We start from the raw sequence: 12,844 nt of genomic DNA, 5'->3' as shown, positions 1-12,844 counted from the left end.
AAGTTTAAATAATTTATTTGAGTCTCTTTTACATCGTTTGCAATGCTATGACAATTCCCCACGTTTTTAATCAGTGCAGAAGTTTATTCGTTTTCAGTTTATACCTAGCGATCTTACCTAAACATTTCAGCCAGAAAATCAGTCTGTTATACATTGACATAATATCTGCAGACGTTGAATCAATGGAGATTTGACGGGTTGGCTAACTATCTGTTGAAAATAAGCCAATAAAATGAGCCAACTTCCCTTTGTTATAAACACGTTCAAATGTATCAAAAATAAATGAAAGAAGATGTAAGATTAAACTTTCTAACAAATCTATAAGAAAATATCTTTCACTCAACAAGAAAGTAAGTTTGACAAAATAATTGGTTGTGCTTACTTGAAAGGTTCCGTTTTCTTCTTTTATGAGATACCCAGCATGTCTCACCACGCTCATATTCGGTGAAGCTGCTACTACGGTAGATATGGCTTCAAGTAAATTTACATGTTGCCTGAAACTTACTTCTTATCAGTTTTAAAATTCTACAACAAGTCACCTAAAAATGTCATGAACAAAATTTAAAGAGAGTTAAGGTAAAAGAGAATTTTTCGTTGCCATTCGGCAAGTTCACATTGTTTCCAACAAATTTAAGTGACTACAGTGGCTGCTGCAAATACCTTTTGTAGCACAAGCTGGAAACAAACAAGAAACATTCTTTGTGCTATCTTCAACTTTTGAATGTTCTTTGCCCCAAAATATATGATAAAAGAAAGAAACGTATAAAAAACCAGCAACTTGAACTGGCCTGCTACGCAAGCGACAATGAGTCTGCAGTAGTTTGATGTACTTCAATAATAGCCTGATAAAAAAAAACTTCTTAGGGCAAATTTTCATCGGCTGAGGCGCTGAGCTGTCATACGTTTTGCATGTCCAAAAACTCCACTGAAGCTACAATTGTAAGATACCGTAAAACATCCTTGTATGCCATCTTTCTGTATACCAACGACGCTGCCTTGCTTTTCATCTGGCAAGGCTGCCTGTGGCACTGTCATTAAAAACTATAAAGTTTATCTTTGATTTATCGTAGAATTCAATCGCTGCTTGTTCAGCTAGTCGATGGTGAGACCAAGATGCCAGGACAAGATAAAGTTTAAAGAGCTTTCTTTCTTTCAGCAAACATTAAGAAAAATTTTGATTGAAAATCAATGTTGAAAAAAAAGTTTACACAGAGTATAGGAAAGCCGACAACTGTTTGAAATTTTGCGTAAGCCTTTGAGTAACTTGGACCGTGTTTGCTTTAGGTTGGGAAGAGGTATATTGTTGTACCATCACATACGTAGCATCAACGTACAAAAGCGACGGCCTGGCCATATAAAATAGTTATTTTGGTTGTCAAGATCAAGACGTACTTTTGTGAACGCCTTTGTTCGATGACGTCACTGTGCTTACAAATCTTTCAATGCGTCTGTGGACCAAGAGTCACTTTTGCGAGCAAAATTTGCGTTACTTTTTGTTGCTATAACGCGTGAAAGAATTGAATCTAATCTCTGCAGTTTATGAGTTGGGCTACAAGTACAATAAGTAAAGAAACGATGCATGGTTTGCTTTTGTAGCATTTTACGAAGCAAGCTTTTGACTCCAAAGTTAGACTAGTAAATTTCCAATTAAGGTTCTGTTTCAACACTATTCAGCTATTTGCAGGACAATAGTCGATTTATGATTTTAAACTTAAATTAAAAAATATATTAAAGAGTGTAGGCTGATTTAAAAGCATATAACGTTAGGCAATTAATGTTGGTTCTACGTACAGCCATTTTCATATAACCCTCTGATATACCCACATCACATCAAAACAAATAGAAGAGACTGAATCATCAAATATGTTTCATTCAATATATTTAAAATTCTAAATAGAAATACTCTTGGCCACAATAAGTGGTTGCAGTTGTAACTCCTGCCAGGAGATACGATTGGCATCTGTACATTTCTCCTTATGTCAACTCACAACCTTAAACTACAAAATGTCGTTTTACACCTGTTTCTGTTATTATTATTATTTGTTTGTTTAGAAACAACAAATCATTAAATTGATTCAACGTCTGCAGATGTTGAATCAATGTAAAAAACGGTTGCTTCGCTGTCTGGGAAGTTCTTGTTCAAAATGTAGCCTCCTCTCAGTTAAGTTGGTATTAGCAGAAACTGAATCACTGTATAGGAACAATGACTATGTCATGACTGGCTTTGTTGTATCGTGACTGCAAATTACGCTAATTTTGTAGTTTCATTGTTGATTAACATCGAATAGATATAAAACATGAATTTTGCACTCTCATGTTTAGGAGAAGCAAGTTTGAACACGCCTTAAATGGGTTTTTAGCTGTAAACCAACTAAATTCTTAAAACTGTGTGATTTTTTTACAGCAAAAGTGATTGTAAACACAGTTGCAGTGGTGAAAATGAACACGAATAACTCCTCACAGAAAAGCTAATGCTTTATAAAACAAGGCTCTTTTCGAAGTGTAAAAAAGTAGGCATTTTAGTGCAAAAATTGTTGGCATTGCTAAACCATGTAAGGTCGATTACAATAACTGATTTAAGGAGCACTTGGTCACTTGTCTTCACAAATACCAAAACTGACAAGAAATCAAGGTCATCACAATTTTCCCCTTTTAGGTGGGGTGGGGTTTAGCCTCTTTATCGAGATAAATGGAAAACAAAGCCTGGTGCTTGCCAAAAGCGTTTTTCTTGATCGGCCCCTGATTGGTCGTGTGACCAAGTTCTAACTAGAGTCATAGTAAAAATTGGACAATAAAAGAACATAAGTAGGAAAGTCTATGTGGTAGGAAAGTCTATGTAGCATCGGATTTGCAGCCTACATGGTTCATTATAAGACGGTTTAAAATCCCCTTTTTCTCAACTGAAATAGAAACCTTGTTATTCTAACGGCGGTTCGAAATGAAACGAAAATCTTCATTTAAGAAACTCGAAACGAAATTTTCAAAAAGGAGTTTTGCACTAAAATGAAATTTTGATAGGTTTTCAAGCACGCTTAAGTCAGAATGATTAGTTGATCTATCAACCACTTGACTGGAATAAACCATCTGACGTCAACAGTAAACTCGAGGTTTAAAAATCCACAGAACTGCTAATTTTTGCTTGAAAAGTTGCTTCCATTGACTTCAATTAGATTTCCTCAATTAATCAAAAATTTTCGTTGACATTATTTTTTACAAATTACTGCATTAAATCAAAAAACAAAAAAACTGAATTGGTCATATCAACGCTGAGCCTTGAACTATCGTACATTTACTTTAGTAGAAGGAATCTGCTGCATCACTCTTTCTTGCTCACTGAATAGCTTGCTGACTCTGTTGCCATTTGCCAAGGCTCAGAAATATTGTCTCACGATTCATTCAATCCTCACGTCATCGCTTCGCTGACAAGAATGAATCGCCGGACGAGATTTTCAAACCTGAAAATGTGTGCTGACAAAATAAACTAGTTTGCAAATAAAATTCTGAGCAGCTGTTCGATGTCTGGCAATGTCAAATTAACATTGAAAAGCAGATGCTTCTGAAAATCAATTAAAACTTTCAAAAAATAGTTACTGGGTAAAGATTCTTTGGTATTGCTCCATTTATAAAATAAACAAACTAAAATGTCTCAAAACAAAGTCAGTGGTCTAAACTGAAAAACCAAAACATCATTTGAGTAATGTATATCCAATATGAACGTGCCTCGGTCAATGATAGACCCCCACATGAAAAACAAAAGTAAATCAGAGGATTTGTAACAAAATAACCTTGACTTTCAAGTGTAATTCCCACTTGCTTACAAAGAAATTGCATTGTCGTGGTATGCAAAGCGTCACTGAAGCAATAAACCAACTCGTATGCTTCTGCTTTTATATTTGCATTCATCAGATGACAGTAGCAACTATTACTAGAAAAAAGATGCCGAAATGAAACAGTATTTTTGTCGCAAATGAGAAACAAGAAAATTATTAAATTTTTACCAGCAACTGTTCCACAAACAAAGTCAAGGATCAACAAACAAAGGCTGTCTAAAGCGAATAAGGCTGTCCACTTTAAATTTTTGAACGGCCTAGTTTATGTTTTTGGCAATTCTTATTATGAGTTTCAATTTCATTTATTTCGAAACAAAATTCTTCACTGAAAAAATTAATTTAAACAAAGCGAAAACAAGTTTCGTAAAATTGCGTTGTTATTACATTTCTGTTATTATTCTTATGTTTCTGTTACTTTGCTTGCAACAAATGTGTCGAAATAAAGTAAAGTACGTATTTCAAAACACGTTTTTCTGTTGCATTTTTAAACAACCCCAGCAAAGATCAAGTTTCATTTCATAAATTTTAGCTGCAATAACGTAAATTTATATTTGCTTGCCGTTGTTTGTTACTCAATCAACAAAGCCAAGCTTTCAATCACAAAACCTTAAAGTTAACCGATTAGTTCTTTTTTACATTGATTTGATGTGTGTGCCTGTGATGAATCATAACTTAGGTGACGAACAGACATCCGTGTCACTTAGAGTTTATATTATGTTTGTTAATATTAGTTTGACCATAGTTTGACGCAAGTTAGTTTTCATCTAGAAGTAATACTTTTACGATTTAACAATGAGCAATTAAGCAAGCAATAGGCTATACTTACAAAACTTTGCATTACACTTTACACCACAAGCAAACAAAAACCAAAACTTTTCTCCAAAGCTTTTATCTAATCAGTCAAATGATAGCTTTAATAGACCGTAGTCAAAAAACCTCACGTCATTTATTATAAGTTGTCATAAATTTATGTTTACTTATTGAGTAACTTATGCTCTGTGCATGATCAGCACTGAACAGAAACAGCATAAATCTCTTTCTCTAACTGAGCGTCGTTGCAACCTTCAGCAACACATCCAGTGGCGCGGGAACTATTTTTCTCTAGGGGGGGGGCTGAAGATGCCGTAGTGTTGTCAGCTTCTGGGGGGCTTCGCCCCCCAGACCCCCTTATATGGGTCAGCATTTAAAAGTGGTAGTAGCCTATAAGCATTCGGTCCCCTCCGGTGTAAGAGACGACGCCAAAACACGTCATGCATTGTAAATTATGACAAATGAAAAACGGCAACAACAAAGCAACTGTTCAGAAAATTCAAATGAAAACGTACAAATTAGAAAGTGATTTGAAAACGATAGTTTGTGGAAGTAAGTTCTCACACGCTTCCGAAGATTGCTTTTCGCTCAGGTATTTTCTCTATGAACTGTGTCATGAGTTCTTTGACATCGACAGTGTCCAAAATGTTTTGGTGGACATGCATCAACGCAAGATGAGTAGCCTAAGTCTTTTTTGTGTGATTGAGCTTCTCAACCACGTTTTCAAGCGTCTTAGAGCAGAAAAAGAACGTTCTGATGATGCAGCTGAAGCAGGGAGGCAAAGGCAGAGCTCCACGAATTTTCGCAATTCTTTGAAAAGATCTAGTGTTTGAGGATTTAGTCAGGCCCGGATTTGGGGGGGGGGGGGGCAGAGGATGCAGGTGCTCCGGGCCCCCCTTTTGAAGGGGGCCCCTCGACGTGGAAAAAATGTGATTTTGCGTTATTTTTTTCTTTTAGCCTTTGATGCTTCTACAGAATTCTGTGCAGTGCAGGATTAATGCTACTGTAGACGTAGTAGTTTTTCGCCGGGGGCCCCCCGATGTAAAAGTGCTCCGGGCCCCCCATCATCTAAATCCGGCCCTGGATTTAGTTGTGATAGTATCTCAGCAACCTTTTGAACGGAGTTTGCGGTTTTTCCACTTACAACTTCGCTGAACAAGGAAAGTTCCGTTTTTAGGCGATCTTTTCTGATGGCATCGGATAAGCTGTTCTCAGTAGCCTATCAGATCTTTCCTCACCATTTGCACAGCTCAGAAGGGCCTTCTATCTGTTGGCTGCTGTAAGCAGATCCGCCTGGTCGAATCTTCGATCAAGCTCAGCTTGAACCAAATCAAGGGCTTCAATGTAGCCTATTACCGTTTCCACGCTCTTTCTCCCGCAGACGACAAACCATCGGATTCTTCTGTGTTTCGAAACCTTGCTGGAGTTTTGCCCACTCGGGGATCCTTTGGCGTTTTTAGGTTATCGGCAAACGCAAAGACGTTCGCTGCATCCATAAGCTTGGAAATGGATTCATCTTTTCTGAGATTTTTGATCCGTTCGCGGAGAATGGTGATGGATTCCAAAACTGAAGAAGCAGAAATCTTCTTGTTTTGGAGCTGTCTTGCGACGGCTTCTGCAGGCTGATAAACTTCACCACTGCAGGTAATCGCAATATAAAGCCGCATCGTGCGTACTTGTTTTACAAAGCCGAATATTTTTGCACGTGCGTCTCCTCGCATTGCACTATCTTCTGTCATGTCGGTCAGTCATTGCGACAGGGTAGGGTAGCACTTAACAACACGAGCGAGGCAAAAGCACGAAAGCACCAACGAGTAGGACGCAAACCCAGCAAATTGCAGGCAACTTCATCGGAACCAAAAAGCGACATGAATGAAGATTTACGCATAGACGGTTCACGAATTACAACTGCAACACTTTGAACGAAGTTTAAGGCATCGGCAATAAGCCTCGCTTCCTTTACAACGTCTTGCAAAATCAAATCGAGAGCATGATTACTGCAGTGAATGTATACTGATCCAGGGCATAATGCTTTTAAGTTTGGCCCGCACTCACTTCTAGCAACCAGACATACTGTATTTGCTGCACCGTCAAGACAGTAGCCTTGAAGGCGTTCAATCGACAAGTTCAGCTGGGAAAACAAATCGGTAATACACGAAAACAACGTTTCCGATTTCGAATCGGGAGCATTATAAAACCCAAGAAAAACGTTTTGCAACACGATTACTGAAAATATGTTATGTACCTGAAATTGTCAGAATTTTCTAGGGGGGGCTGAAGCAATTATCGAAATTTCCAGGGGGACTGAAATAGCTCTAGGAGCGGCTGCAGCCCCTTGAGCACCCCTACTTCCGCGTCCTTGAACACATCTTCAAGATAATAACCACAATTATAGTTGTTCCATTTGGTCCTTCCAAAGAATTCGCTTTAAAACTAGGAAACGGTAAGAAAAACTCCATGAAATGATACACTGACGTTTCATAGATTTTCACAGCGTCTTACCTCCATAAATTACTGGAGTCCTGCAATCTTAATACATCATGAAATTTAAAGTTTCATTTCAAAAACACCATTTTAACTCTTACTAAAAGTTAGAAATATTTGAACTTTAATCTAACCATACACGATGGATACATTGCAACAAAACTTTTTGTGTATTTGATGACTCGTATCTAATGGTCTTAATTATTTTTATCCACCAAATATTACTTTCTTGACCTGGTTCTGAAATCACTAAAACTGTCTTGAAATTAAATTCAAGCAAGTTCAGATTTCTGATGCGCAGCTACGTAGTTGCAACGTTGAAGCTGAAAACTGCAAAGTTAAAATTTTCCGTGATCGGCAAACTGGTCTAAGTTCTCTTTGATTGCAGATGCTGAAAGATTGCAACAGCTCTAGAGCGTTCTCGGCCTAGGAAGTCAAATATTGACCGACTCTCTTGTGTTACGATGTTCGTAGCAGCTACGCTTTAAAGTTCCATAACTTATGTTGTTTCAACGTGGGCTGACGAGTAAAAAAATAGTTTTTCATCCTCAGTCGGGTCAACAAAAATTAAGTTTTGTTTTCTTCTTTGTTGGGTTTGGAAACAAAACAACTTGTAAGATCCAAGGACACCCGCGATTTTGACGTAGACCTTTTAAATACATCTATTGTTCACTGATAACTGGATTATTTACGCACATTGAAGTCTAAAGTGGAAGGTTTTGCTGATGATTTCAGGAAACTTGAAGAGGAAGCACTATTGTAAAGATTCTGTTGGTTTTTTTTTCAACCTAAGTTATTGAAAATGTAACGTAATTTTTGTGAAAAATAGTTTTCAAACTGTGACTAATCGTAATTGTGGAAAATAAAAACGATTTAAATTTCTACTTTTAGAAATAAGACAATTTCATGGCGCTGTGCTTTATAAAAGGGTGTCGACTTTTATAACTTCCGTGCTATCAGTTACCTCAACATCAACTACATCTAGCTCAAACTTTATTTGTCTCAAGATAAAACCGGTTCAATTTTCTTATCAGATATCTCAGTCTTGGCATTAAATCATTCTAATTCCCAAGATATTTAAGAAACAGGTATAGCCTATGATTGCCCTTAAAAGAAATTGCCATATAGTATGTATTTCTGTCAGGATTTCACGTGATACACAAGACATTAGCAAGAGATAGCAGTTTGATACCTCGATTGAAGCATTGCTTTTAGACCAACACCAATAAGAGATGTTGTTCAAAGTATATTTTTTGCAGCCATCATTTCATTTGTTGACAACTGATTCTTTCGGTTTGACTGAACATGTCAACTTTGTTTAAAAACCACCATTTGCGCTCCAGATCATTACAACACGTACAACAGTAATTTGAACGCGTACCGTACGCTATCAAATGTACAGTAGAAATATACTGAAGATATTTCTCTCTTTTTCTCTCAATTTTTTGTTTCAAGCAATTAGTTTGTTTAAAGAGTCATTTACTCTGCGTGAAAGCGATTTTTAACGCATATATACAAAGAGCATTTTTTATATTATTTACGGTTTTTTCATATTCATGCGGAGGGTCTGTTTAAAGACGCTTCTGCCTTAATTGCTTATTCGTAACATCACATACGTCACAAACAAATAATGAATGAAACAAGTTACAAAATCGATTTTAATTCATTAGCGTCCGAGCTAAGTACTAAAACAATTAAAACAAAATGGTTTTGAGAAGATTGGTTTGTCCAAAACTTTAAGTCAACCAGTCTTTTGAAACCTGTATATGCGTACCTAGAGTATAAATATACTTGATTTGACAATATCCTTGTTTATTGTAAAGCAACTTACTGTATATTTTTGGAAGGAGAATGAGAAGAAAATAACGTACATTATTTCCTGATTGTCAATTTTTAAAAATTAGTTATAAAAACTAGACTTCACTGGTTAGCTAAAATATTACCTGTTGTCTTAAACAAATTATCTTTTTATAGAGCCTAACTTTGATCCTCTCACACCTCAGGCTAGTTTCACAAATCCTACAGTACTTTTGTACCACCTCTTTTTCAATGGGAGCCTAAATCGATAACGTTTTAATAGAAAGCCCTTCCACGAAGACCTAAAAGTAAAAGCTTGTTTTTCTTGTTAATTCCTTAACGAGTACTGTAACCACTGCTTTGAGCATTTTAACTGCAGTAGTAAAAACAATACTAAAGTTATAACAAGTTTAACTAAACTTGCGCCATATCCATTTTCACTGAAGCGATTAAAGGAAAACGTTAAATGATTGTAATCTAACGTTTTCAAGGGGGCATTGACCAATTGATGCCTCTCTTCAACTGAAAAATACGTTTTTTCTTTGTGACTAATTTTCAAACCACAATAGGCTACTACTTTTACTATTGCATGATAAAGTCAACATATTTCTCAAGACTTTTCCCAGCCAGTGAATCAGTCTCCAAGCGTTGAATGAACGAAAAAAGGACTGATTTGCCAGCCAAAAACAAACTACAAATTATGCATAAGCGTCAAGCATTTCAAACATTAGCATTTCTATTGTACTTTTTCAGTTTCATCTTGTGACTTTACGATACTAAACCAAGTGTTAAGAAATGTTTGCTTAGTTTAAAAATCTGCGCTTTTTGCATTGATTAAATGTTCACAGACGTTGAATTAACACCCCCACAGGCGTCTGCAGACGTTGAATCTATGTAAAAAAGATAGATTCACTTTACTACCTGAGAGCTTAGCATACCATCCTAAAGCTGAACCCAAAACTGGTGTTTTACTTAACAAACCAAGTAACTCAACAAATGATGAAAACAAAACTCTCAGAGCCAAACTACGTACTTAAAAGTAATATGACTAATGGGAATCTTACACCACCTGCCATTATGTTTGATGCTTCTTTGATAGTCAATATCCTCTTCTACTACAACGGTTAATATTTAGCAACAAACAGAAAACAAGTCTGTACTTGTAACCCATTTCTTTCTTTTATAGACAGGCACCACAGCAGCCTATCGGGACGATATTACTGAGCATCATTGAAAAACTTTCTTTCTGCCTGTAAGTTTGCTTTCTAAATTGTACCTTATTGTAAACAGGGCGTTTTAGTTTATAAGATATATGCGGCATATAAAGAAGTGCTGGTTAGTTTAATTGAAGCAAGTTTTGCGTGCACTTCTGGCCTGAGTGTACTTGACAGGTGTACGACAGTCACCCACGCAGGTCAAGCCACAGCATTCGTTTCTATCTCAAGCGTTCAGCTTATTTTTGTCAATTCAATTGACGTCAAAGAAATTGTCTCCTGTTAATTTTGGCTATTTATTTATTTTTTTTATCCTAAGACGTTCTGTTTACCATTTAAATGCCTGTTGAAAACTACTAAAAATCAAATTATTATTTTGTTGATTATATGAGTGGGGGAGTATTGCCTAACTATTGTTCCCTTAGCCAACGGATTGGCAGTCGCGCAAGCCAAGAGAAAGGTCTAGTAGGTCGGCATTACGCCCCCAACTCCATAATCAACAACGCCTTTGTTTTTATGTGAAAAAAAAAAAACTAAACAGCAACCGCAGAAAACTATTTATAGGCACCTTCTAACGTTGAAGCATAGCCACAGACCGGCTCAATTTGTTGATAAATCTATGTTTGTGTTTGCGGTCCTAAAATCTCGATGGTAACTCTGCATTAGTGAAGAAAGCTGATCAATATGTTTGTGTTGGTAAATCCATCAGCAACAGTATTGATTTTAACTAATGGAAAATAAGCTGTTGAGCTACTCTACAATATTACACCGTTGTCCGTCGATTCTTGGTTTCACAAAGTGAAAAAAAAGTAAATAAAGCCATCGAACTAAGAGAGAATTATTCAAAAACCTTTGCGGTTTTCATGACACTATACCTTATTAAAAACCATTTACGATTGCAAACAGACATTAAGTTTCTACCAAAGTAAGACATGCTACAGTACAACGATGTTGTAATGCTGTTGTTGATATTTACCTTAATTTTAAGAATTTTTTCTGGATGCTCAAAAACAACCCAATGCTGAAAATGGAAGTTTCAGAGTGTAGTTATTTTCTAATCATGCTGTATTTTTGCACAACAGGAAAAAAGGGACAATCATCTATGGAGTAGGCATGCACATAAATCACAATCATCATAACCCAGTTAAACCTTTTTTTTAATATTAAGTTTGAATTGGAATGATGATACAATGGACCACAGTAGCATTGACAGGAAATCCGCTTGGTGTTTCTGAAGCAGTGCCATTTTATGGGACCCTGAACTCGAAAATAATACCGCTGATTCATTTTTTATATTACGTTTACATCAATGCGTTTTTAGTTTAGAAAGATCTCTGCAATTTGATGGGAAGCTACCTCTTTTCTGGATAAATTTGTTGGTGTTTTCCCCTTCCTAAAAAGGTGTCTTGTTATGAAAGCCGGCAATCGTTTTGGTACCGGGACCTAACTATCCTTTCAACGACCCTCATGAGTTATTAACTTGTTACATGGCCACCTAAAAATACGGCCTGATTTGTCACATTTTGCAGAAATTTCCAGGTTTTTCTAACTTTGGGCGAACGTTTAAATAAAATTTTCTAAAAATTAGATTTTTACGCTTTCTTTATTCTTTTCCCCAGATGACACAATAGGTTTTAACATATTTGATTTTGTAAATTTTAGTCAGACTGTTAATTTTCAATAACAGCCTGATTTTGCATTTTTCAACTTACTTTTTCTCATTTGCTATTGCTTCCCCAAGGCAACAAAAAAGTTTTTTGTCATTAGGAAACCGCAAAAAGTAAAAACATCTCAAAAAATGTCACTCAAGCACTAGCTGTAATCAAAATCTGCAAAATGTGACAAATCAGGCCGCATCTCCAGGTGGCTATGCTTGTTATAAACAAATTTGTTCCATTTATTAGATGCAGTATAGCCTACTATTCAAACTTTTAACTAAGACTGTCTGTGCCCATACCTATCCTTAAAACAGCTGTTGGTATTCTAAGTCTATTCTAACTTATCGCTTGTTTGGTGTCATTATGCACATTAAGAAGCCCCCTCAACCTCTCTGCTGATAGCTTAGTCGGAGTGTGATAAATTTCGAATGAGGGAATTTTGTGCTGATTTAATGTCAGAAGTAGACTTATTTTCCCAAACAAGTAAAAACAATAGTTCATCACTGACTGTCCTGCTTCGTTTACAAAGTGTTTTGTTTTCAGCCGCCGGTTTAAATCAAAACATCAGCATCGAGTTCATTGAAGCTTACTTATCGCTTGAAGTGTCTCGTTGAACAACTTCATACCGCTTAGATTACACCAACTGGTGGTTGAAGCACCACCGACCGCTCTAATCTACGATCAAGAGCTATTTGGGAGATCGAGGAAACGATATGGAAACGTGCGGAGTGAAAGTGTTTAGTAGAATTGTAGAAAACTAGAAATGGCTCGACGAAGACCCCCAAGGCTTGGATTAGCATCTGATAGTCGAATGGATGGCTGTGAACCATTATCTGATGTTGAGATTACAAGTTCTTTCTCTTCGTATTAAATTTAAATATGCTTATTTCAACTCAACAGTCTTTTATGTTTTCAATTTGTGCGTAGCTATTTTAGTTGTAGCGATATAATGATACGCCTTTTCAATCAAATACGCCGTTTATTGATAGAATGCTAGCGCAAGCAGTTTACTCTTGACAAAAGCTATTTTTAATCGACGTGTTAAAAAACA

The 12,844-nt window shown here is 36.4% G+C and overlaps 1 protein-coding gene across 1 annotated transcript in view; it reads right to left on the bottom strand.

The window, feature by feature from the left end:
• The window catches only part of LOC145780583 (uncharacterized), a 34,356-nt gene extending 33,917 nt beyond the window's left edge, over positions 1–439 (bottom strand). Inside the window, exon 1 of the mRNA XM_082592209.1 lies at positions 383–439. Within this exon, the coding sequence (XP_082448335.1) occupies positions 383–439 (57 nt within the window). The remainder of the gene's footprint in view (positions 1–382) is intronic.
• Positions 440–12,844: the final 12,405 nt, after the last annotated feature.

Source organism: Aplidium turbinatum, chromosome 12 (assembly GCF_918807975.1).
Source record: "Aplidium turbinatum chromosome 12, kaAplTurb1.1, whole genome shotgun sequence".
Taxonomy (NCBI): Eukaryota; Metazoa; Chordata; class Ascidiacea; order Aplousobranchia; family Polyclinidae; genus Aplidium; species Aplidium turbinatum.
The sequence above is the reverse complement of the archived record's forward strand: the minus strand, read 5'-3'. Positions and strand labels throughout refer to the sequence as shown.